This window comes from Lepus europaeus, chromosome 18, assembly GCF_033115175.1.
Source record: "Lepus europaeus isolate LE1 chromosome 18, mLepTim1.pri, whole genome shotgun sequence".
NCBI classification, from domain to species: Eukaryota; Metazoa; Chordata; class Mammalia; order Lagomorpha; family Leporidae; genus Lepus; species Lepus europaeus.
The window spans coordinates 22,537,573-22,562,512 of record NC_084844.1 but is presented as its reverse complement, the minus strand read 5'-3'; the positions used below and the strand labels follow the sequence as shown (position 1 = coordinate 22,562,512).

Below are 24,940 nucleotides of genomic sequence, written 5' to 3'. Positions count from 1 at the left end.
GTGGCGCCCGGGCTGCAGGGTCACCGAGGCACCTTGGGATCCCAGCCTCCTCCCCTGGCCATAGGCACAGCAGGTCACATGGAGCCTGGAGCCAGGCTCTGCTCTGCCCTCCTCCCTGCCTGCAGGGGTCGCAAGGAGCCCACCTGCTTACGGCCAGGAGGATCCTGTCTTGCTCCTGGCTGCGTGTGGAACACTGGCCAGACCTACCTCTCAGCCTGCTTGTCCTGCTTTCTGAAAGCGGGGCTTGTGTCATAGGTCACGGGGAGAGTAAAAGGTCCCGAGCATGGGGCCTGGTGACTCCGTGGTCAGTAGTCTGGGCTTCTGCACCCAGGGCCCAACCAGCAGCTGAGGCCCCCGCTCTGCGTGCCCAGCTCCTCTCACCGCCTCTCCTGGTGCCCTCATTCCTCGCCGCCCCCCCCACGCCACCACCCTGCACCCCAGCTTCTTGCGCAGTGAGTTGCCTCCTGGGGTGCTGGACTGTCCCCATGACCATCTTCCTCTCCTGCTCCCCGAGAACAAGAGACAGCCCCTCCCCAGTAGCAGGCCCCGGAGCTCTTCTGGTCATCACATTATGGACAGGAAGTGGCGAAAGAGGCCCTGAGAGGGGCAGGGAACGACCCGCGGTCACGCAGCCTGGCTATGGCCAGTGTGGGGCTAGAGCCAGTGCTGCCTCTCCTCAGAGCCCCTGGACTCCCGTCACCCCAGTTTGCCCCATGAGCAGGGTAGGGGCAGAGCTGGGGCCGCCTCCACACCTGTCTCCTCCAGGCTGGCTCAGACCACTTCTCGGAAAACGCCTGGCAAGGCTTCATGCCCCTGGGTGCCAGGTGTGCAGTGACCACACCGCTACACTGCTAGCCGTGGCTGTGGTGGCAGGGACCAGGCCTGCAGGGCAGATGCCTGCGGACACGGCGGCAGCGGCCCTTCTGCTGGAGGGGATGGTCAGCGGATGTGCCCTTGAACCAGGCCGAGGAGAGCAGCAGGGGCAGGAGCCGCAGCCTTGGTGCTGAGCCGAGGGGCGCCCGTTCCGCCATCCGCTGCTCTGTTTACAGACAAGCCACTGGCCCCCCTGGGCAGAGGCCAAGGTGGCACGAGGCTGGGCATGTGCCTGCTCTGCCGTGGCCTGAGCAGTGTCCAGCACCTGCAGGGGTTGCTCTGAGGACCCCGCCCCCTTGCCGAGAGCATCTCAGGTAGCCCTACAAGCTGACCTCTGACCTAGGAGCAGCCAGAGTCCAGGTACCCCAGCCCCCGCCCTGGGCTCCGCATCCCCCAACAGTGAGTCTTGGCTCTGCTTTTAGCATGTGACGCCAGAGGGCCCGAAATAGCCCCTGGAGAAGGGGGAGGAGGGGGCTATTTAAAGGGCCTGGGCCCGGCGGCAGAGGGAGTGAGGAGTGACCATGGCCGCCTCGGAGCTGAGCTGCCAGGTGTCGGAGGAGAACTGCGAGCGCAGGGAGGCGTTCTGGGCAGAATGGAAGGACCTGACGCTGTCCACACGGCCCGAGGAGGGGTGAGTCTCTCTGCCTCCCAAAAGCGCCTCCCTGAACCAGCTGAGGCCATGGAGATATCCCTGGGGTGGGGCAAGAAGTGTGCCCACTGGGGAAAGCAAAGTGGCCGCCCCTGCTGCTGCCCAGGGCGCCCCTCGCGTGGTTCACAGTCCCCCTCCTCCTTCCAGCTGCTCCCTGCACGAGGAGGATGCCTGGCGGCGTGAGACCTACCACCAGCAGGGCCAGTGCCAGGCGCTGGTGCAGCGTTCCCCCTGGCTGGTGATGCGAATGGGCATCCTTGGCCGCGGGCTGCAGGAGTACCAGCTGCCCTACCAGCGGGTGCTGCCACTGCCCATCTTCACCCCCACCAAGGTGGGCGCCAAGGACGAGCGCGAGGACACCCCCGTCCAGCTGCGGGACCTGCTGGCACTGGAGACAGCCCTGGGCGGCCAGTGCCTGGAGCGCCAGGATGTGGCCGACATCACCAAGCAGCTGCCCCCCGTGGTGCCTGTCAGCAAGCCTGGAGCCCTGCGTCGCACCCTGTCCCGCTCCATGTCCCAGGAAGCACAGAGAGGCTGAGCAGGACCGGGACCCGGGCTCTGCTGTGCCCGCCCTGGGCTGGGCCCTCCCTGCCTAGGAGCGCCAAGGGGAGTCGCTGGCCCAGGATGCTTTGTAGTTTGCCCGGAGTTGGGGGCTAGGGGAGAAGGGAGCCAGAGGCCAGGGTGCCTGGGTCCCCTGAGTGCCCAGTGGGAGGGGAGCTAGGCGGTGGGCACTGAATGGAGAGCTGGGGGCCAGCACAGCCGAGCACCCTCAGCCCCAAGGGAAGGGACAGAAGATGCTGGAGAGGGCGACAGGGCCCTGAGAAGAGTGACCTGGTCCAGGCGTCAGTTCCGGAGGACTGCAAGTGTGAGGGGACCGTGTTGGAGACTGGAGGGAGGGGGACGTGAAGAGGGCGGAGGTAGGGAGGAGCCCCCGGCACCCTCTGTTAGCGCTGCAATAAATGCCCCCCGTGTTCCAGGCTCGCCTCTTTCCTTGTGGTGTGGGGGCCAGCCCATCAGTGTCCCCCCGTGCCCGCTTCTGGGAACAGGTCCTGCAGCTAAATATGGCAGAGCCAGTGGGTACACCCATGCTTCGGGGAGCAGGGACAGGGCTGTAAACAGAGCGAGTGTCTGTCCAGTCCCCTTCCCGAACCCGGACTCCACTGCCAGCCCTGGCTTCTGTGTCCAGCCCCCTGGCACTGGGCAGTGGCCAGCAGGCCAGCTGGCAGCCTGCACTTGTTTAAATGATGTCTCACGGAGACTATGGAGGGGGCTGGCACCGGCCCTGTCCTTGGCCGTGCCTCAGGGTGTGTCCAGGGTCAGTGACCCCAAGGTTACTCTACCTCAGTTCTGAATCCAGACAGAATCCGTCCTTGGCTGGGGGTCAGGCGCTCCACCCTCCCTGGCCTGGGAGCCCAGGGTGGATTGCTAGGGGCCATAGGGGTCAGGTTCCTGTCTGTTACCCCTGCAGCTGTCATGGTGACTCATGTCCCACCCTGGCTGCCCGGCCCAACAAGGAGATTTCCCCTTGGGACAGGAGGGACAGACGCAGAGGAGGCCCAGGTCGAGGGGGCCAGGGCCGGTCCCAGCCGGGGCTGTGGCCTGGCCAGAGGCAGAGGGACATGGGTTCCAAGGGGGTCCCATTTCAGGAAGCTCAGGGAGAGCAGGAAAGGGAACGCCTGGCTGCTGTGCCAAGCAGAACCTGCAGAGGGGGCTGAAGTGCAGCTGGGAGAGAGGGCCGAGGCCCAGACCCGTGGGACCTCAGATCCGTAGGCTCCTGGAGGCCCAGAGACAGCCCCTGGGCTTGGCCCTCACCTGAGTCCTGCATCCCGGACTCCCCGACCTGGTGGGAACATCTCGAGCCCTCTGCCCACAGATAAGCAGCTGGGAGCCCGCAGAGCAGAGCCCGCAGGGGAGGCCCTGTGTTCCGGCTGCTAAATGCATTAGCCTCCCCTATCGCTGCGCCATCCAACGGGCGGGACCCAGCCTGCCCTGGGGCCCGGGGCCACCGCACAATAGCGGTGGGAACGGATTGTCCTTTGTCGAAGGCGGAGGACCAGGTGCTGGGGGGGGGGGGCTGCACGAGGGGTGGGGAACGGGAGTGGGGGTGACATAGAAGGAAAGGGTTTTCGTGAGGAAGAAGCGCCTGTCGGGGGTCTGGGGCCTGGGGCTGGGGGCTCATTTGAACCTTGGGAGGGAAGGATGCGAGGCCAGGCACATGGAGGCAGTGGCTCTGGCTGTGGGGAGCTGGAGACAAGAGACAGGAGGGGTGCGGCTCGGGCGGTGGGGGCGCGGGGCCCAGGCAGAAGGCAGCGGAGCTGGGTGGGGGCGGGAGCTGATGTTCCTGCGGTGTCCCTCATCCCCACGCTGTGTCTGCGGCGGGGACACTAACTCAGATGGATGGGGTGGGGAGACGCGGCGTGCGTGGCCCCGGGCGCCTCATCGCTCAGCCGCCGCCCCCGCCGCGGAGGGCCGGGTCGGGGTCCGGCGGTGGATAAAGGGGCCACCGGGCGAGCGGGACACAGGGACGGCCAGGGCAGCAGCATGAGCCGGGCATTCACCAGCCACCCTGCGGGCGCAGCAGCCTCCGACTCGGACCCAGGCCGGGCGGCGGTCGCCTCGGCCTACCAGCGCTTCGAGCCCCGCGCCTACCTCCGTAACAACTACGCGCCCCCTCGCGGGGACCTGAGCAGCCCCGACGGCGTCGGGCCTTGGAAGCTGCGCTGCTTGGCGCAGACCTTCGCCACGGGTGAGTTCAGGGAAACTGAGGCACGGGGTACAAGAGGTCATTGGGGAGCGCAAAGGGGTGAGAGGGCGCCAGGTGGGGGGACAAGAGGCAAAGGCAGGGGCTAACACGCAATCAGAAGAGAAAGCTAAGAGGACCAAGGAGAGAGGTGGCGTGGGAAGGCAGAGATTGGGCAGGGAGAGGCTCAGCCAGGCAGCTCGGGACTCCCCCAGGAATCCTCACTGACAGCTAGTTTTCCAGGTGTGGGGCCTGAGTCTCAGGGAGGTCAAGTTCCTTTCCCAAGGTCTTCGATGGAGCCGGGACTTCAGTCTGAATCCAAACCCAGTGCTTCCTCCTGCTGGGAGACAGGTTGATGGGGGAACGGCAGGTGAGGGGGGGGGGGGACAGGGCAGGCCTGGCACCAGGACGCGGTCCTGTCCCTCATCCAGGTGAGGTGACCGGACACTCCCTCATCGACATCGGTTCAGGCCCCACCGTCTACCAGCTGCTCAGTGCCTGCGCCCACTTTGAGGACATCACCATGACCGATTTCCTGGAGGTCAACCGGCGCGAGCTGGAGCTGTGGCTGCGGGAGGAGCCGGGGGCCTTCAGCTGGAGCGCCTACAGCCAGCATGTGTGCCGCATCGAGGGCAGGGGGTAATGGCTCTGGGTGGTGTCTGGCTGGGCGGCTTCTCCAGGAGTGGGTGGCACAGGGCGACCGAGGGCTGTGTGGGGGGGGGCCATCCTGAGCCTCGCCTTGTGCCTCCACAGTGAGTCCTGGCAGGAGAAAGAGCGCCAGTTGCGGGCCAGGGTGAAGCGGGTGCTGCCCATCGACGTGCACCAGCCCCAGCCTCTGGGTGCTGGGAGCCCGGCACCCCTGCCTGCTGACGCCCTGGTCTCTGCCTTCTGCCTGGAGGCCGTGAGCCCGGATCTTGCCAGCTTCCAGCGGGCCCTGGGCCACATCACCACGCTGCTGAGGCCTGGGGGGCATCTGCTCCTCATTGGGGCCCTGGAGGAGTCGTGGTACCTGGCTGGGGAGGCCAGGCTGGTGGTGGTGCCCGTGTGTGAGGAGGAGGTGAGGAAGGCTCTGCAGCAGAGTGGCTACGAGGTCCGGGACCTTCGCACCTACTCCATGCCTGCCCACCTCCGGACAGGCGTTGATGACGTCAAGGGCATCTTCTTTGCTTGGGCCCAGAAGAAGACGGCGGTGGGGGTGTGAGGCCCCAGTGTGCTGCACGGCCCTCGGCTCCCAGAGCCCCTGTCACGTGAAGTGCATCCAATAAAGGCAGACATGCCTGCTGCATTGTGCCAGTGTGGTCTGTGCCCCTCCTCCCCGGAAGCAACACGGGCCGAGAGATCTCTTCCGAGTTGGGGGGGGGTGGGGGGAGGCACCAGCTCTAGCCCTTCAAGCTTCAGTGAGGGACACTTGCTGTGTCACTCATTCTCTCCAAACTTAGGAAAGCCAAGGTCAAGAAGGAGTTCATTCAGCACCCTGCTGTGTGCCGGATCTTGCAATGTACAGACACTTCAATCACCCCATCCGGTCCTTGCATTTGTTCAGTCCTGTTAGCCGGTTTCCAAGCAAAGCTCAGCAAAACAGAGCGTGGCAGGGCCTGGTTCGGACCACAGGTGGGGAGAGACTGGAGCAGGATTTGCATGGGAGTTGTGAGGTGCTGCAGCCCAGCCCAGGCCCAGGCAAGGGGGCAGAAAACAAGTGCCACCAGCTCCCCCGAGCTGGACCTCGCCCTCCCACCCCTGCGAATTTCAGTAGAGACCCCCCACCCCATTGAGCGCCTCCAACCAGCTCCAGGGCCCCCACCTCCTCCATGCAGCCCACTGTATACATAAAAGGAGCTGCACAAGAGTAGGTGAGGCAGAGAATTGGTTTATTAGGCATGTCCCTTGCCACCCTCCCACCTTAAAATAGTTTCCAGTATCAAAAGAACCTAACAAAGGCCGCCCCAGTCCCTGAGATTGGAGTCCTGGCACGGTCCCCTACCTCCTGGGGAGGGACAAGGGGGCAGGGACAGAGCAAGAACCCAGTCTCCCTATTTCAGGCACAGGCACTGCCTTTGGGAAAGTTTCTGGAGCTCCACATTCCATGGGGGGGGGGGGCAGGAATGTGCCAGGGCTGCTGGCAACTCCAGGGGGTCACCTTTACCAGGACACAGGCAGGGCATGGCCACCCTGGAACAGCGAGCCCCTCTGGGTTCACCAGCCACAGGCTTTCTCCCCTCCTCCCTCAAAGAGCAGGCACCAGGAGGGCGAGGCCGTCAGGCCTGGGCAGGGCGGCAGGCCGCGAAGGGCCCTGGGGACCCCTATTTCCTTCCCTCCTCTTCCTCCCCAGAGGCTGGCTCTAGAGGGTGGTCCTAAGTTGTGGGACGTCCTGTTGGGGTTGGGGGGCACACACATGGCGAGCCCGGACCCCAGCCCCCAGCCTGACTGGGGGGATATCCTGGCTGACACGCACGCGCACACAAACACAGCACATTCACCAGCATCCATTCCTAGGCACAGCCCACAGCACACTCACACTCAGTCTATGCAAAACCCCCACCCACACTCACCCCCCTGCCCCCTGAACACACACACTCCGTTCTCCACACTGCACACCCAGGCCTGAGCTCATGGTCTGGCACCCCTGCACTGGGCCTGACCCATGCTCCCCTGCACCTCATGGAGAGCAGCGCAGGACTTTTGTCCTGGGCTCGGAGGGGAGTACACAAGGTTTCCTGGACATCTGGCTGCGGCAACAGTCAGGTGGAAACCCATTCCCATCCCGGTCCCTGCAGCTTGGGCCTTCAATTGAGGTCCCATGGGGACAATGAGATTGGACTTCAAATTTAGGTAGCCAAAGAGCAAGCATCCAGTGCCACCTAGTGGTGTCCTGGAGGAGCGCATGGTAACAGAGGGGCCCTCCTTGTATCCCCAGAGGATGCCGGGAACAGATCTCCACAGTACACAGAGGGCTCCGGGCCCCAGTGTGTGTGTGTGTGGGGGGGGGGCGCTGCTGGTGCTGGGGAAACAGAGGCATGACTCAGCAGACCTAAGAATCCACTCGGTTCCATCCCCGTTCAGCTCTAGGAGCTAGATCGGCAGCCCAGTCTCTGGCCCCGAGACCTGGGGAGGCCCGCAGTGGGTGGGCAGCCACATGATTCTGAGCCCACAACTCTCAAGTTCAAATTTGAGATGCCAAAAGGAAAAAAAAATCATCTCAAAGGTTAAGTGGGGGAGAGTCAGCGGGGAGGGGGCAGGCTCCCCCACCGGGCAGCCCCGCTCCCAGGGTCTTCAGTCCAGCTTGAACTTGGCCTCAGACTCCTTCAGCAGGTACAGGCTGTCGTCTTTCAGAAAGCTGCGGGCAAGGGGGACCCTTGGAGGCAGCCGGGCAGTGCCAGCAAGGCCAGAGCGTGTGCGTGGGCACCCAGGGCCCGGGTGTCCCCTAAGGGGCGAAAGGGGCAGGGGAGGGAGGGCATAAGGGAGATGAGCGCCAGGCGAGGACGGCACCCACCTGAAGAAGAGGATGTGGACAGGAATGGTGCTGATGTGCCAGATGGCGTGGGCATCCAAGACCCAGAAGAGAGGCGGGAAATCGAGCAGCTCGAGCAGGGACAGCCCCTGCAGCAGCACGACCACCCCCACGCACTTGCGCACGTGAGGCAGCTGCCGCTGGTTCCGCAGGCACCAGGCCAACCACCACACCAAGTTCACCAGGCCTGTGTAACGGGGGAAGGCTCACTCCCTGCACCTTGGCCACCTCCCCAAGGCCACCCCACCCCACGCTCCCCTCCGAGCCTCCCTCTCCCACCCAAACCTTCCCCCTCCCTCCACCCCAGGGTCTCTCCAGAACCTCCTGCGCCCACCCCCAGCCTCACCCATTGCCACGTTGGCCGCCAGGTTGTAGCCGTAGTCGAAGCGGATGAGGCTCAGGTAGGACACGTGTGCGGTCAGCAGCAGCAGCAGGAGGACCCGGAAGGCGGCAGCCACAGCTGGGTGCTGCAGCCCCACAGTCCTGCCCCACGCCCGGAGTCGCTCAGAGGGCAGCGGGGGCCGGCCCAGAACAGCAGTCCCCAAGGCCACCGCCCCTCTGCCACCCAAAGGTCCAGCTGGGCAGCCTCGTGTCGCCCAGGGCCTGCGGCTGAGGGCTGCAGCTCCTTGTGAGGACCCGGGACCCCAGCCCTCCCCCAGGGTCCCCATGCAGGACGGCCCACAGGGGAGACCAGGGAGGGTCCTGGGGCTCTCCTGGCTGAAAGAGCCGACAAAGGCTGGGTGAGCCCCCCCTCCCGGCCCAGGCTGTGCCCCTGCAGCCAGCAGGGTGGGCTCACCTGACGCAGCACAGGTAGATGGAGTGGAGGATGACGGTGGAGGCGCAGAAGTAGTCCATTTTCTGAGGACAGGGAGGGCCGAAGGTAGGGCCAGAGAGGACCCAGCGTGGGCCAGTGCGCAACCTCCCACTCACAGGGGCGGGGTGTCCCAGGGCCTGCGGTCAGTGGGGACCGTGTCTCCTGCTCCTTCTGCCTATTGCTGTTCATTGCTGAATCGAACAGACTGGCCCTGTGTTCAGATCGCGCTGGGCGGCCCGGCTTGGGCCGCAGTGCGGACGCTGGCGGCTGGGGACTCGCACTGTGATTGTGCTCCTTCCTAGCCGGGTGGCCCTAGCAAAGGACTTCCCCTCTCCAGGGCTCAGCGGCAAAGAGCTCAGGATGCTGCCCTCAGTCACCAGGAGGGCAAAGGGCCCCGGCACGGCGGGGAGCGGCACGGGACGAGGGGGCACTCACCTCGGTAAGGTCGGTGTCCCTGGTGTGGAAAACTGTGGACCAGAACCAAGCGTTGAGGGACACCTGAAGGGGGAGAGCCTGGTCAGAGCGCTACCCCCCCCCACACCCACCCACATCACCTCCTCTTAAGGATGGGGCTCCGTGGGGGTGAGGAATGGCTTCCCCACCCCCCCACCATCACCCCAAACCCTCCGGGGGGGGGGCTGGGGGGGGCTGCAGCCTCCAGACTGGGAACCAGTTCTGGCAGATCCAAGTTCCCTGGTTACTCAATCGCTAAGACAACAGCCCCCAGGGGCCTCACCTCCTTCCCCACCCGGCCCAGGGCAGCTGATGACCTCAGCCTCTGGGGGCGGGAAGGCGGTAGGTGGGGCTGAGGGGCTGGAGCCAGCTTGGGGTGTGTCCCCGGCAAGCAAGCAGGGAGGGAGATCAAGCAGATCCCACTGGAGTCCAGTCCTGAGCAGGAGGCCGCCAACTTAGCCCAGCTTCCTCCTGGCTGGGCCTGTCCAACCCGCCAGACCAGTGGCTGCCCTGAGCCCTGGGTGGGGGCAGGGGCAGCACTGGAGGGGCTGTGGTGGGCGGGGGCCTAGGAGGGGGGTGTCTGCAGCTGCAGGGAGAGATTCCCAATCATCCTGCAAATGCGCCCCGGGTCTTGCGGGCGCTGGTGCTGGCACCCGTTTCGGGGACTTGGCCCCAGGAGGGATGCGGGAGGGTGGGAGAAGGCCAGGAGCTGCTGCTCACCTCGGTCGAGCAGGCCTGGGACACTGCCGGGCAGGGGAGGGCGCAGTGCCAGGGCCCGCAGCAGGGGGGTCAGAGGGCAGGAACGGCTCCTGGATGCAGGCCTGCGGAGTTGAGGTGGGCAGGGCCCCAAAGCCCACTGGGCATTTTCGTGTTGCCAGGCCCAGGAAGGCTCACGGGAGCCTGGGGAGGCCTGTGCAGTCCCGGCCCAGGCTGAGCCCTGCCGCTGCTGCTCCTCTTCACCTGGGCCGAGCACCCCCCCTCCCAGGCCCGCCCTGGCCGGAGCGACCCTTCAGTGACTATTTGCGGTCAGGTGGCTTCCTCCTTTGAGGACAGTCATTCTGTCCCCTCCCCCTGGATGCTGCCCCTTCCCCAGAGGTAGCCACATGGGTGCCATCGGGAGGCTGGAAAGTGGGGTTCAGGCTGGATCCTGACACCATTGCCTGAAAGTCTGCGATGCTTGGGGTCAGCAGGGGGAGGGGAGCAGGGCCCAGGTGATGGCACAGGGACCTCCTTCCTTGGGGAGGAGAGTGGCCCTAGAGCAGTGTGGGAGGGAGGAGGGGAAGGCAGCAGGGACAGGCAGTTGGCCAGGCCTCCTCGTCCCCCATAGCAGGAAGAGGGAGGCGACAAGAGGACAGAGCTAAGTGGCGGTCGGAACAAGGAGAGCAGTGGTGTGGGAGACAGGGCCAGGCCTTAGCACCATGAGACGGGGTCCCCAGGGTGCCTTGCACTTACAGAGACCCACCTGCAGCCTGGACTCTGCACCCCGATAAGTCCCCTCTCCCCTGGGCTGTGTCCCTCTATGAGGGGGCTCCTCTTCTGACCCTTGCCTCAGACTTGGGAGGTAGTGTCATTAAGAAGGCAGGCCCTACAGCCAGACTTGCCAGGGCTCAAATCCCAGCTCTGCATTTCCTGTGTTTCCTTAGGCAAGTTATTTAGCCTTGCTGGGCCTCAGTTTTCTCATCTGTAAAATGGGAATAATGGTAGTGTCGGTCAGGATTTCACAAGCAATGCAAATACAGTGTGGAGCACAGGACCCGGGGCAGGGCCCGTCACCAGGCGCAGGATTGGTCCAAGGAGCAAATGCAATTTATCAGCAGCAGCCGCAGCCGCAGCCTGCCTCCCACGCTCCCTACTGGCCGAGGGAGGCCAGGCCGAGAAGGGGTGTTTGCCCCCACAGTTCAGGGCTGGGATGGAAAGTCTGGAGGCTTCACGTGACTGAGCTGAGTCCAGGTCCTGCCTTGGCCCTTCAGTGGCCGTCTGATCCCGAACAAACAGCACAGCTCTGTGAGGCTCGGATGCCTGCGGAACAGGGTCAGCGAGCGCCCCACCGCCCAGGGCGGGGTTGAAATGCGTGGCGTGAAGGAGCCCTGCGTACATGGACTTCCTGCCGCTGGGCACACAGGAGGGGTCAGTCTCCTGCACGGTGCCCCGCAGGCTGACCCCCCCACCCAGCTTTCCTTTCTTCAAGGGTCGCAAAGTTCAGGGTCAAACCACGGGACCCCTCAGCTCTGGTTCCCGAGCTGCTGTGCCTCCAGCGTGGGCCCAGCAGATCTAACTCCTCTACGCTCAGAGTTCGTAACCAAGACACAGGCCCGGGGGACAGACGGATGCGGAAGGCAGGGAGAACCCCAAGTGGCAAATGTGCGGCGGCTCCAGACTCCTCGGCAGGGAGGGGTAACTGGCCAGGGGCGCTGGGCTGGCCTGGCAGGCACCGAGAACTCCGTGTAAACACCGAGGGAAGGGGGCGGCCAGGGGCACGGTGCCAAAGGGGGTGGGGCTTCCGGGGACAGGGAGGGCTGCTGGCAGGGGCAGGAGTCGGCTGGAAAATAAGAAAATTGAGACAAAAATATCTCAGCCGTGAAACTGGTTGGATGCCAAGTGCACCAGATCTGTCAGGAATCCGACCCTAGCGCTAAGCCCCAGCGCTCGGGCTGTCACTGACACCGTGGCGGTGGGGACAAGTGGGTCTTTAAATAGCTTGGTGTCTCAGAAGTGGGGGAGGCAGAATGTTAAATATGATGCCTGCTGCCCCCCACCCCCACCCCCGCCAGGGCCCACAGTGTCTCATTCCCTGTCCCGGGCAGGGCCAGCCTGGCCCGGCTCACTCCCGAGAGAAGGGGGCTTCCTCCACGATCAGAAAGGGTTCCTTGATTTCCTGCTGGTCTGCCCATCAGGAAGTCCTCCCTGAAGTCTAACTACCATCCAGCTACAGCCTCCACCTATCTCTGCTTATAGTTTCCTCAGCAGAGGTGGGGCACGATCAGTCTCCACCCCCATAAGTCATCTGCGATTTGGGCTCCCCTGCCACCCCTCCTCTCCATCCTCCACCGGAGAGAAAAGGACGCCTCTCCCCAAGACCTCATCCTACCCCCACCCCAACAGAAATCCGGAGCCCCGCAAGCCCATGGCCACACCCTCGCTACAGCTGGGAACACTTCCCCCTGCAGAAACACCCAGGACCCACAGTCCAGGGTTGGACCCAAACTGATCAAGGTAGGGGCGGGGCTCCGAGGCCTGTCCCGAGGGCCCAGTGGTGGCACCGGGGGTCCCCTGTCCCAGGACCCCATATCCCAGAGTATGCGCTATGACAAGGCTCAGCTCTCTCTCCCCCAGGGTCTCTGGTCACACAAGCCTGTAGGGGTGACCCCTCAAGAAGGAGGCTGACCTGCCAACACCACTGGGACAAGAGGTCCAAGAGCCAGAAGATCAAGTCCAGAGTCCTGACGTCACCACTGGCCTCTGGCCACGTCACGCAGGCAAAGCTGGGCGCCTCGGGTCACCTCAGACCTGCGTTTTCTCCACAGAGGCCCTGGGCTGTCCCAGCAGGGCTGTGCCGCGCCCTCTAACAGGGGCAGGGGCAAGGGGGCGGCGCAGGCCATGGGCCCACGCAAGTGGCTCCCTGGAAGAACCCCAGAGGAAGGCAGACAGGTTAGGGTCACCTCCTCACACTCCCTGCCCTCCCGCTTTCTCGGCCAGGACCGAATTCCTCTCTCTGCGAGGCCTGCCCGGGAAGTGGCTCTACCTCGTCCATGCCGGGACTGCCTGCCGCAGAGCGCCCAGCCCCGCACCGGGCACTCGGCCCTCTGCTCCGCCTCCCTGCACATCCTGAACTCGCCGCACTGTGGCCTTCCCGGACTGCACGCGTTGCTCATGCTGTGACCCTAGCCTGGAACACCTAAGTCCCAGCCTGGCCCCCACGTGTCCATGCCGCCTAGGCCTGCCAAGTCCCCGACGACCAGCAACCTCTCTCTCCTGCTCCCTGGGCTTGCCCGGCAGACGTCCCCACCTGGGGGATGTGGGCTCCCCACTGCGCCACTCCCAGGGCTCTGCCTGCCGCCCGCCTTCTGGGCTACCTGGCTCTGCAGCTCCCCACAAGCACTGAGCCCTCTCTATCTACTGCAAGTGTTTGTGGAACACGCACCACAGGACACGGAGGCAGCCCAGACAGGCTACGTACTGGGGTCCCGGCGTCATCCTGGGTGCCAGCCCCATCTCCATTACCCACTAGCTTAGCTGTTCACTTCGGGCACCTTCTCCTCTGAGCCTCGCCCAGAGCGCACAGCGGTATGGGGAGGGCTGGATAACATGTACACAGGTAGGCCACCCTGCTTCATGGCCTGTGTTCCGATTCCTAACGAATCTGGCGATGGATGCAGGTGAGGAAGCATCGGGGAGGGTCAGCTTTTCCCAGCCCCCTCCGCCTGCACATCTCCGAGCGCCGGGCTGGCCTGGCTTCCTCAACACACCGCGCTCTCAGCTTCCCTCCCAGGGTGACCGGGGACCTCGAGGCCAGATCCAGAGGTCCCTCCAGCTCTCATCTGTCCATCCAGCAATGCCCAGAGAGCAGCCACTCCGTCCTGCCCTAGTTTCCCGCTGACTCTCTGCGCACACCTCTCTCCCTTGCCGGTCCCCGAGTTCTCCGCCCCGGGCCCTTTCTCTTCTCATATCTGCGTTCCCCACGTGGCCTCCTCCACGCACAGATGGTCCTCGCCATCTCAGAAGCACACAGGGACTCAGCCTTGACCGCTCCCTTCTCAGCTAATCCACCAACCGGGCTCCCCTGCGGAGCCCAGACAGCAGGGAGGGGGGGGGCAACCTGAACCTCTGCGGTCCTTAGTGTCCCCCACCCCCACCCCACCCCCCCGCTCTGGAACCGGAACTGGGGATGGCAATTACAGCTACTTCGCGAGCTCATCACGGGATGAACAAGGTTAACATGCATTAAATGCCTAGAAGGGTGGCCGCCATGAGCTATTCGAGAATTTCACTTCAAAAACCTAACTCGACTGTCCCCGTCTCTGACGCCCGGGACCCCTGCCACCCGTCCTGTCTGGCTACTGGGCCCTGTGCTGACTCCTCAGCCCGGGCTCCTGCATCTGCCCGGCCCAGTGGGCTTTCCCGGGGGCAACTCTGTTCACAAACCCACTTTGCTCCCCAACCCTCATTCAGAGCCCCTCAGCGCCTCCTGACACGCGAGTGGCGACCTCAAGCAGTGGGCCCTCGGGTGGCTGCCCCAGCCGCTGCCCGCTGGCCCGGCCACCTCACTCCCACTGCCTGGCTTCCCACACAGCAGGCCTGCTGGCCCCTCAGGTCCGCCCCTGCCCGGGCATATCCTGCCTTCCGTGTTAGAAGCCCACCCCCGCCAGGCTCTCCACTGCACCTAGCTCACATTCACGCCTACCTCCAAGGCCCCTTCCTCAGGGAAGCCCTCCCTGACTGCCCCATACTGGTTCAGTCCCCCAACCCCCACCCTTCCACTCCTTCTCGAGAGCTGTGTGTCTACACTCAATTGTGTGACTGTGTGATCAGCACCACAGGGCACAGGTCTGTTTTCACATCCTCATTATTTGCAGCACCCAGCAAAGTCCCTGGCACACGTAGAGATAACTACAAGTCTCTCACCATCGCCCTCCCCAGGGCCACCATGGCTCACGGCTGCCCTGCAGCCCGGGCCCTGCCCAGGGCTCCTCACAGCAGCTGCACCGCGAGCCTCACAGCCCTTCCTGGGTGCACAGATGGCACACATGTGGCTTCTGCAGGGGGCGGGAGCCCTGGCTGCGCTCTCGCGGAGTGCCAGGCTGCCACTGCCCACCAGCTCTGGGCCAGAGCGAGATCGGTCCACGCCCTCCAGAGGGGTCCCGTGAAGACCCGTGGTCCAGGACACTCCCGACCACCCGTGCCTAAGGACTGCCTTCCGAGTCTTTCGGCGGCTGCCTCCTCCAGGGCAAGAACAGTGCCCCTTCCCTCTCCCCAGACAGCCTGGTCTGGCCCCTGCCGGAAAGGCGAGCCTGATTCAGCACCCTCCCTGTGGCTGCCCAGGCTGGGCCACCCCAGGGCTCTAACAGGGTGGGGCTGGGTGGGCAGACACCCTGTTGGGTGTTCATAGGGGACCTAGGAGTTCCTTCCCTGAGACACGGGTGCATAGCAGGCATCTTGCCAGGACACCTACCCAGGCGAAGGCCACACAGGTGTGGTACATGGGGGAGGAGGCCGGCACGGAGGTGCGGTAGCGGCAGAGCATTACCAGGCTGGCCAGGCCATTGAGGAAAGAGGCCACGGCGGAAGCCGGCTCTTGGAAGAACAGGAACCGGGAGAAGGGCCACTGAAAAAGAAGCAGATGGAGGGGGCCTGAGGGGCCGGTGACCCCCACTGGGCCCAGCCAACAGATCCCTGCCATTCCCCAGCTCAGGGGATGAGGAACTTCAGGACAATGAGCTGCTCTCCCATCCCTGGTTGAGGGTCAGAGCCTTGTCTGCAGCGAGCCCCGTGCCCCAGGACAACCAGGTGGGCCAGTGTGGATGGCTTGGTGTGGCCTGGTGGAGGGCCCAGCGCCTCCTCTCCCCTGACCACAACACTCCGAGCCTCCGCCCACTCTGGGCAGACTGGGGAGAATAATTCTTGCCACCTTCAGCAAGCTAGGATGATAACCCTGGCTCAAAAGACACCAGCAGACCGTGTCCCCGGGCTCTCGGGGGGGGGGGGGCACTGTTAATCCAGACCCCCATGGAGAAGCAGTGGAAGACGTGCTGCAGAGAACCGGGGAATTTGTCCTTGTAACAAGGTGGGCACATCCCAGATCTTGTTCCTCAGAATCCAGGGGCAGAACACATCGGTCCCGTCTGACTACATGGGAATCAGCAGATTGTGAGACGAACAGGTTCCTGCCCCGAGCACACACCCATCACCCCACGCCTCCGACAGCTCAGTGTGGTCCAGCAGGGAGACACCTTACTGCCACAACCCCCGGATACCCACCCTGACCCCCATCTCACCTTGCCATGGAACTGTGGCACCTTGTGACCTTCCCGGAGGTAGAGGCCAACGGTGACCCACATGCACTCATACTTACAGTCGTCTTGGCAGGTCCAGCCTGAAACAGACACGCGTGGCCTGGTGAGCTCCCCTGCACAGGGAGGCACCGAGAGCATGAATGTGGCCCAAGCTCGGATGCAGGCCAAGAGGGTCTTCAGGTAAGGGGTGAACCAGGAGACATGTCAAGATGTCAGCTTCCCACGTGAACAGGCAAGAGACGATGGGACACACACATCACAGGGAGAGGTCGTGGACGTGCATTTTAGGGGTGAGGGCAAACAGAGAAGTTTCTTTTCCCCTTTCACCTATAAAGGGAATCTTGGCAACTGATGAATTCATTGGTAGGAAACCTGTTTCTTTCCCAAACACAAGAGCTACTTCCCTGCCAGGCAGAGGGGTCCTTGCTGTCTGACTCCTCTCCTAGGCAATGAAGCCCAAATTCTCCCCCGTAACTTCTGAGGCCCCAAATTGCCATTCCGGCTTTATTTCCAGGACGCCTTGTCAGGCAGCCTGTGCCCTTGGGTAAACCGCTTCTGGCTGTGCCCACTTCTGGGCCTCCACTGTCTTGGTTCCCTCTGTCCAGAGTGCAAAACGTTAATAAGCCTGTGGTCGAACAAGCAAGAACCGGAAACGCCAGTTCACCACTCATTGGCTGTATGGCCCTGGGCAGGGCACCCAACAGGCCTCAGTTTCCCCAACTGTCAAAACGGACTTTAGAGAAACTTCCCGAGAGAGCTTCAGTGAAAGCTGACACCTGTCACACGTGTGTGCTTAGTGTGTTGGTTCCTTGCCCGTTATGATCACAAGTCCATATTTAATGTATCCATCCAGAGGCCCTTCACAAAGGATTCCAAGGTGACCCTTGTCCCCACCCGCTCAAAGCTGGAATCCAGTCCTCCCTCTCTCAAAGGCTTCTAGTGCTTAATTTAAGGATCCTTTGGGCTCAAATCATTCTCTGCTTTGTACTTGAGGAGGCTGCTGTCCTGTGAGGGCTCTGAGGCCCCAAAGGCTGACCTGGAGTCTGATTTCTGTATTGTTCCAGGACCTTGAACCCAGCAAGTATCTAAAAGTACCTATTTCATTAAAAATAAGAAAATGAGGGGCCGGCATTGTGGCTTAGCAGGTAAGGCCACCACCTGCAATACCGGCATCCCATATGGGCAAAGGTTTGAGTCTCAGCTGCTCCACTGCTCCCTGCTAAAGACCTGGGAGAAGCCACGGAAGATGGCCCCTGCTTGGGCCCCTGCACCCGTGTGGGAGACCTGGAAGAAGCTCCTGGCTTCCCCCTGGCCCCGTCCTGGCTGTGAGGCCATCTGGGGGGTAAGAAGGCGGATGGAAGATTTCGTGTTCTCTCTCCCTCTCTCTGTAACGTTGACTTTCAAACATAAATCTTAAAATAAGCAAATGAATAAATAAAAAAAAATACAAGCTTCTGGGAAAGGTTCAGAGGCTGCAGGGAGTATTGGGGGGAAATGGGGGCCAAGACTAGGGGGCGGGGCTTAAAGGGGCGGGGCTTACCGGCTAGGCTCATGTAGATTGGCTGGCGAGAGCGGAAGTGCTTCAGCGCGCCCCCGGAGCAGTTCCGCTCTTCGCACTGGAGGACGCATTCGCGGTACACCGGCTCGCGATCGCCCTGGGAGCCGCTCGCTAGTGCGGCTGCCCCCGCCAGCAACACCAACCCCACCGCCCTCCCGGCCATCCTTCCACGCTGGCTCGTTGCCGGGGGAGGAGCTTAGGAGCGTGTGAAGTCTCCACTTCCGGAGTAAACGGAAGTCCCTGTGTTCCTTATTCTGTCCGCCGGCATTCACGCACTGCAAATAATAGTTCCCGGGTTTTTGTGGGCGCCTGCCCCGCCCCTCGTCCCACTGTTGTTTCTATATTTTGAGGCGACAGAGTGAGGGGAAGATGGACGCCTGATGGGTTCAGGGGCAAAATAAAGTCTTTTGTCCTTCGCTTTCTTCTCTCTGGCGTCTCTGTTTTCATTTGAGACAAGGCTTTTTTTTTTTTTTTTTATCAGCAGGCCTGTTGGGTTTCAACTCCTCAGGGTAGCTGGAACCATACACTTCTGTGTGTCTCTTCTGGCAGCACCCTGGTTGACACAGCTCAAGCATCTCCCTGCTTCTACTTTGCCCCCTCCAATTTCAAAATTCAAATTTGACCCTGTCCCTTTCCTTCTTAAAATCCTTACAGACTTCCAGTTATCCTTAGGATAAGAGGCAAACCCTACAAGCCCTGCCCGACGCAGCCCTGCCGTGGGCCTGCACTCCCCTGCTCCAGACCCGCTCCTCAAGCCTTCAGGAGTCGCTCTTGCTCTCATTCCGGTTTATTCTTCTGGTCTCAGTGTAAGCACCAGCTCCTCAGGGTGATTGCTGTTTGCCACTCTGCCCCCAGCACTGGCAGAAGTTGGCTCGTGGTAGGTACTAAGTGCGGTCAAAAAAGAAAAAAGAAAAAAAAAAAAGGATGAACAGCATAATTCAACATAAGAACTTGCCGGGGTACCAAATCCAGGGCTGTCAAATCATTAGTGTGGTTCCGTGCTGAAGCAGAAGGGAGGTAATATTTCAAGAAAGACCCTGAGAATAGGACAGTTGCTTTAGGATCCACTCCACCTCCCCTATAAGACCCCCAGAACCCACCTATTCAATTTTGTGAGAGCATTGAAGCCTTGTAGTTAACAATTGCCTTTCCTCTTCCCCCACCCTCTTCACCCTTGGTCAATTTTTCCTTTACCCTGTGGGGTAGAATGAGTAAGAAGTTAACACTGAATTCCATTCATTCATTCATTCACTGACTCAGCATTTCCTGAGCTCTTAGCCCTAGAGCCATGCTAATCAAGGCACAACACTGGGACATACCATCCGCTGCATTTTCTGTGACTGGTGTGTCTTCCAGTGACCCCTGCATTTGAGCACCCAGCTGATACTGATCTGGGAAGCTGAAATGAATAAAACAACCACTCAGTCTATGAGGAGCTGACCAGAAGCAAACCAGTGTGAATATTGCTTTGCATCTGACAGATCAATTGTTTAATAACACATTTTTTAAATTTCATTTTGTCCTTACTATAACTGTGGAATGAATCTTTTTACAAGGATACCATTTAAAGATGAGGACATTTAGGATTAAGGAGGATGAAATTCTGACAAAGTAAAGATTCTCCCTTTGAAAGAACTCCTAGGTCAAGATAGGACTCTTTTTATTTATTTATTTATTTATTTTTTGACAGGCAGAGTGGATAGTGAGAGAAAGAGAGACAGAGAGAAAAGTCTTCCTTTTTGCCATTGGTTCACCCTCCAATGGCCGCTGCGGCCGGCGCATCTCGCTGATCCGAAGCCAGGAGCCAGGTGCTTCTTTCTCCTGGTCTCCCATGCGGGTGCAGGGCCCAAGGACTTGGGCCATCCTCCACTGCCTTCCCGGGCCATAGCAGAGAGCTGGCCTGGAAGAGGGGCAACCGGGATCGAATCCAGCGCCCCAACCGGGACTAGAACCCGGTGTGCCGGTGCTGCAAGGCGGAGGATTAGCCTGTTAAGCCACGGCGCAGGCCAAGACAGGACTCTTAAAACCTCGAAGGTTATGATTTTGAAGGTGCTCATCTTATCATGTTATATCAAACACACTAAAATGGCAACATATGGTGCAGATTAAACCCATCTCTTGGGACTCCTGCATTCTATGTAGAGTGCCTCTTTGAGTCTCACCTCTTCTGCTTCCAATCTAGCTTCCTGCAAGTGTGCACCTTGGAGGGCAGCAGATGATGACCCAAGAACTTAGGTTCCTGACACCCACGTAGGAGACCTGAATGGAGTTCTCAGCTCTTGGCTTTGGCTGTTGCAGGTATTTGGGGAATGAACCAGTGGATGGGAGATCTAAGATCTTTCTGTCTTTTCCCTCTCTGTATCACTCTACCTTTCAAATAAATAAATAGATAGATAAATAAATCTTTTATAAAAGGTGGCAACACCTTTTAAGTTTACATTAAGTAAAACTCATAAACAATTATATGTAGTTGCGTTGCTGTTAATAGTTGAGATAGTGCTACATTTATGTGCATTTAGTAAAATATTAATTTTTATAGTTTGCTGTAACAATGAAAATTTCTCTAGGTCTTTGAACACTCATGTCTACATACCTGATGGAGAGAACAATTCCAGTGGAGACTTCTGTCTTGTCTTTTTGGGAGATGGGGTTATTACACAAAATTATAGGAGATCATTGTTGGGAGTCCGTGCCTGTGCCAGGCCCCAGCAGAATAGACTAAACCAAAAATGGAGTCACTCATGCTAAATGCCTCATAGCCTGAACTTTAAGGAATCACATAGATCCCAAATCAGACCTGAAAGCAGAAGATTCCAATCTACCTGAGTCAGTGCAATAAAGAATTCCCCTTTCGATTTAACCCTTAGGAAAAACGGCCTGATGTTAACCAATAACCTAAGTAACCTAATGTTTGCCAATCATCTTTTTTGCTATTGTTCTGCTTCCGTGCTCCTACCTTACAAAACCCTTGTTCTGCCCCTGGTGGGAGCTCTCATTCTGTTTGTAGAATGGGGGCTGCCCTAATTCACGAATTGTGGCTAAAAGTCAATTCAATCTATAGCTTTTTAAAAATTTTTTTCTTGTTTCTTTTCATTTTATTTGAAAGGCAGAGACAGAGAGAAAGATCTTCCATTTACTGGTCTACTCCCTAAATGCCCACAACAGACAGAGCTGGGCCAGACTGAAGCTAGGCGCCCAGAACACAACACGGTCTGGATCTCCCATGTTGGTGGTAGGGACTCAACTACTTGAGCCATCCTCCTGCTGCCTCCCAGCGAGCAGAGCGGCTGGGGCTTGAACCACACACTCTGGGGCAGGATGCGGGCATCCTAAGTGATTGCAGCCACTGCGTTAAACACCCACCTCCTGATTTTTGTCTTTGATGGGGAGTTTCTCTGTGGGACAATGCTCGAGAATTTCCCCAGTTAACAGTTACCTTGTCCTCTTTCTCAACTTTTCAGCCCAGAGCCCCCACTTCCCTACTGATCCCCTGTAGCCTAATCTGCTTCCAAATTTGTTTTTGGTTTTATATGTGAGTCACAGTCTACAAAGTCACCAATTCATTCTTTTAACTTAGCTCACTAAACCCTACATTGTGTCAGTCCTTTTGCACTAGTGGGGAAAAAAAAAAAAAAAAAAAAGGATGAATCAGAAGTGGTTCCCAGGTCAGGAAGGTTAAAGACAATCAAACAGTACAGCATACTATGGGTGCAACAGAGCAATAATTGGGGAATGGTCTACAATGAGGGTTTCTTTACTCATCAAATCTTTTTATTAAGATTTTTATTTATTTATTTGACAGGTAGAGTTACAGAGAGAGAGAGAAACAGAGAGAAAGATCTTCCTTCCGTTGGTTCACTCCCTAAATGGCCACAATGGCCAGAGCTATGCTGATCCGAAGCCAGGAGCCAGGTGCTTCCTCCTGGTCTCCCATGCAGGTGCAGGGGTCCAAGCACTTGGGCCATCCTCCACTGCCCTCCCAGGCCACAGCAGAGAGCTGGACTGGAAGAGGAGCAACCAGGACTAGAACCCGGTGCCCTTATGGGTTAAATCTTTTTAAAATTTAATTTTTGGTTGGCGCTGCAGCTCACTGGGCTGATCCTCTGCCTGTGGCGCTGGCACCCTGGGTTCTAGTCCCGGTTGGGGCACCGGATTCTGTCCTGGTTGCTCCTCTTCTAGTCCAGCTCTCTGCTGTGGCCTGGGAAGGCAGTGGAGGATGGCCCAGGTCCTTGGGCCCCGCACCCGCATGGGAGACCAGGAGAGGCGCCTGGCTCCTGGCTTGGGATCAGCGCGGTGCGCCGGCCGCAGCAGCTATTGAGGGGTGAACCAATGGAAAAGGAAGACCTTTCTCTCTGTCTCTCTCTCTCACTGTCCACTCTGCCTGTCCAAAAAAAAAAAAAAAAAAAAAAAAATTAACTGTTAAAAATTTAAGAGGCAGCAAGAGAGAGCGAGCGAGAGAGAGAGAGAGATCCCCCATCAACGGCCTTACTCCCTAAATGTCTGAAATAACTGCCAAGCATAGACTAAGCCAGATCAGGAAACACAGCTCAGGTTTCCCACATGAGCGGTGGGAACTCAATCACTGGAGCCATCGCTGTTTCCCAACGTCTCCGTCTCCGTTAGCAGGAAGCTGGAGTCAGGAGCTGAGCTGGGAATTGAATCCATCTGATATGGGATGTGGGTATCTTAACTGCTAGGCTGATGAGCCACTCCCAAACTTATCTCTTTTTAAAAACTTTTTAAAATTATTTATGTATTTGAGAGGCAAGAACGAGCTCTCATCTACTGGGCTTGTTCCCCAAGCGCCTGTGGTGGCCTAGGCTGCGCTGAGCTGCAGCTGGGAACATCATCCAGGCCTCCCGTGTGGGTGGCAGGACCCCAATTGCTTGGGCCATCACCAGTGCCTCCCAGGCCCTGCAGTAGCAGGAAGCTGGAGCTGGCTATTGCGCCCAGACACACTGATGGGGATGTTGGTGGCAACTGGCATCTTAACCACTAGACTCTATGCCCCCACCCTACCTTATTTTGTAATTCCATTTTCCACTAACTTTTTGAAACATGCTTGGGGTCCGTGCTGTAGCTTAGCAGGTAGTACTGCTGCCTGCAGCGCCAGCATCTCATATGGACACCAGTTCAAGTCCCAGCTGCTCCACTGCCGATACAGCTCTCTGCTATGGCCTGGGAAAAGCAGTGGAGGATGGCCCAAGTCTTTGGGCCCCTGCACCATGTGATACCCAGAAGAACCTCCTGGCCCCTGGCTTTGACCTAGCCCAGCCCTGGTGGTTTCAGCCATTTGGGGAGTGAACCAATGGATAGAAGGTCTCTCTCTCTCTCTCTCTAACTCTTTCAAATAAATAAATATTCTTAAAAAGAAGGTAGAAATAGTTATTGTCTGTGAGGAGATATGGACCAGTAATAGGGAAGTGAAAGGCATTTTTAAATTTTTATACCTTTTCAATTCTGTACCATCTACATATATCATCAGTGAAAAACCAAGAAACATGTAAACAGAACAACTTCAAGGAGTAACAAGCAAGGGGGTGAAATGCAATTGGAAAACAGAGCAGTGACAGCAGTGACTGTGGGGAGAGCAGAGAAGTGGGCAGGCAGGGGCCATCGACTTCGGTTCAGTGGCCAGGACAGGCCTTTCTTAGCTACAGCTGCTTGACCAGAGGGAAGCAGCCCTGGGAACCCCTGGGGGCAGGCTGTTGGAGGCTGAGGGGAACTGCCAGCCAGAGAGCCCTGGGGCAGCGTTGAGCATGGCATCTTTGAAAATCAAAGGAGCCTGCGTGGCTGGAATGCGGGGAGGTTGAAGCCGCAGCCAGAGAGCTGATCCCATCAAGTCTCCTGGGTCCTGGTGGAGCGCCTGGGTTCTGGGAAACCGCTGAGGGCTGTTTCGGCCCTGGAGCAGATGACATGACCTGATTCCCCTTCGAAATACTAACTTTGGCTGCTGCGGGCTGGCGGCAAGATTGTAGGGGCCAAGAAGTGATAGAGGGGTGAGCCCAGCCCGTGGTGGAGGTAGGAAAAGTGCAAATGTACTGGTAGTGGATTTGGAAGATCTTACAGAATGTCTACATATAGACGACAAGGAAATTGAAGACCCAACAATGTGGGCCCCCTGAGTGCAATGGTCTGAAACTGGAACGATCCCTTCAAATCAGGACTTTGGGAGGCTTCTGGAAGCTTCTTGGTGTCCAGAGACAAGAGCGTCCTCATTTAAGTTCCAGTGGTCTACAGCTTCAGCTGCAATGGTGGGGGCGGGTGGGGCAGCGAGCCTGGGGCCCCCAGGGTGGGGGCAGCAGGAAGAATCTGCAATCCAGGACACGGAAGGCCGCGGGCACCTGCTATCTCACGGAGCCCACTCCCTACCATGTGCAGAAGCATTTGTCCGGGCGCCGCTGTGGGCAGCTCTCCTGTGTTTCAGACAGCAAAGGGTGAGCCCTTCTTCAAGGCCACGAACAAAGCAACTGTCTGAGCAGAGACCCACAGATAATCCAAGTGCGCCAGTCCCCTGCGTGCTGCACAGACATGGCGTAAAAGCCAGGGGAGTCCCAGGCGGCAGAGTGCCCAGCAGAGCCACTTCTGGGGCCTCAGGCCTGCATTCCTGAGGGGGGTTGAGGGGGGAAAGCCCCCCCTATGTGTCTGGCAAGTTTGGGCTCTGTCTCTTTTGCTGTCCTTGAAACTGGAGCTAACCCTGAGCCCAGGGAGCAGCCTCCCAGCCTCCCAGTCGTTAGGCTCCAAGTGTTCGGGAAAGCTTCAGACAGGCCCGATTTTCTTATCAGAAGCTTCTAAATGACTCTCCTTTGGCCCCTGGAAGGCCTTGTTCCTCCTCCAAGGGACTCCTTCCAAGTAACTAATTCCCACAAACACTTCCCCAGCAACCCGCACCCCAGCCTCAAGGCCCTGTGTGGCAGGCCCTGGTGTGTAGCCTGGACCTCGGACTGTGGACTGCACTGTCCCCTCCCTTTTTCTGTTTGTTTTCAGTCCTCTGACCTGAGGCTGGCTGATGAGGTAGGCAGAGGGGAGGAGACTCTGGGGCCAGCAGGCATACACACATATGCTCATGCACACAGTACACACTTGCATGCACACACAAACACGCACATAGACATATGCACACAACATACACATCCATGGATACGCACATGGCACTCACATGGACACACAGCACACACACAAACAGCACACATGGACACATAGCATGTGCACACACACACCACACAAGCATGCACATACAGCACACACAACACGCACATGGACACACAGCATACATGCACGTGCAAGCACACACACACACGCACACATACAACACCTCCTTTGCCCCTGGGTTTC

General features: G+C 59.3%; 3 protein-coding genes across 4 annotated transcripts; 2 read left to right on the top strand and 1 right to left on the bottom strand.

Annotated features, from left to right (window-relative positions):
• Nucleotides 1-1,303: 1,303 nt before the first annotated feature.
• Nucleotides 1,304-2,498, top strand: TCAP (titin-cap). The gene is made up of 2 exons (XM_062215959.1): nucleotides 1,304-1,504; nucleotides 1,670-2,498. The coding sequence occupies exons 1-2, from the start codon at nucleotides 1,395-1,397 to the stop codon at nucleotides 2,058-2,060; spliced, it is 501 nt and encodes a 166-aa protein (XP_062071943.1). The 5' UTR covers nucleotides 1,304-1,394; the 3' UTR covers nucleotides 2,061-2,498.
• A 1,458-nt stretch (nucleotides 2,499-3,956) lies between these two features.
• Nucleotides 3,957-5,510, top strand: PNMT (phenylethanolamine N-methyltransferase). Its single transcript, XM_062174779.1, has 3 exons — nucleotides 3,957-4,268; nucleotides 4,694-4,901; nucleotides 5,016-5,510. Exons 1-3 carry the CDS (start codon nucleotides 4,064-4,066, stop codon nucleotides 5,461-5,463), a joined length of 861 nt encoding a protein of 286 aa, XP_062030763.1. The 5' UTR covers nucleotides 3,957-4,063; the 3' UTR covers nucleotides 5,464-5,510.
• Nucleotides 5,511-6,119: 609 nt separating this feature from the next.
• PGAP3 (post-GPI attachment to proteins phospholipase 3) lies at nucleotides 6,120-17,787 on the bottom strand. 2 transcript variants are annotated; one of them, XM_062216736.1, is made up of 8 exons: nucleotides 17,588-17,787; nucleotides 16,030-16,127; nucleotides 15,207-15,359; nucleotides 9,020-9,082; nucleotides 8,567-8,628; nucleotides 8,117-8,253; nucleotides 7,753-7,957; nucleotides 6,120-7,596 (listed from the first exon to the last, which is right to left on the bottom strand). In XM_062216736.1, the coding sequence occupies exons 1-8, from the start codon at nucleotides 17,766-17,768 to the stop codon at nucleotides 7,533-7,535; spliced, it is 963 nt and encodes a 320-aa protein (XP_062072720.1). In that variant the 5' UTR covers nucleotides 17,769-17,787; the 3' UTR covers nucleotides 6,120-7,532. The 2 variants fall into 2 exon arrangements, with proteins under 2 accessions (XP_062072720.1, XP_062072721.1); XM_062216737.1 differs by lacking the exons at nucleotides 6,120-7,596; nucleotides 7,753-7,957; nucleotides 8,117-8,253; nucleotides 8,567-8,628; nucleotides 9,020-9,082 and adding an exon at nucleotides 9,983-10,718.
• Between the last annotated feature and the right edge of the window lie 7,153 nt (nucleotides 17,788-24,940).

Bases quoted from the DNA above. Each gene is read 5' to 3' on its own strand.
- PNMT (XM_062174779.1), top strand. From the start codon at position 4,064: ATGAGCCGGGCATTCACCAGCCACCCTGCGGGCGCAGCAGCCTCCGAC. The intron at 4,269-4,693 runs GTGAGTTCAGGG...TCCCTCATCCAG, and splicing joins GGCGCAGACCTTCGCCACGG to GTGAGGTGACCGGACACTCC. The intron at 4,902-5,015 runs GTAATGGCTCTG...GTGCCTCCACAG, and splicing joins TGCCGCATCGAGGGCAGGGG to TGAGTCCTGGCAGGAGAAAG.
- PGAP3 (XM_062216736.1), bottom strand. From the start codon at position 17,768: ATGGCCGGGAGGGCGGTGGGGTTGGTGTTGCTGGCGGGGGCAGCCGCA. The intron at 16,128-17,587 runs GTAAGCCCCGCC...TGTCTGTTTCAG, and splicing joins AATCTACATGAGCCTAGCCG to GCTGGACCTGCCAAGACGAC. The intron at 9,083-15,206 runs GTAGGTGTCCTG...CTCCCCCTTCAG, and splicing joins CCTGTGTGGCCTTCGCCTGG to GTGTCCCTCAACGCTTGGTT.
- TCAP (XM_062215959.1), top strand. From the start codon at position 1,395: ATGGCCGCCTCGGAGCTGAGCTGCCAGGTGTCGGAGGAGAACTGCGAG. The intron at 1,505-1,669 runs GTGAGTCTCTCT...TCCTCCTTCCAG, and splicing joins TCCACACGGCCCGAGGAGGG to CTGCTCCCTGCACGAGGAGG.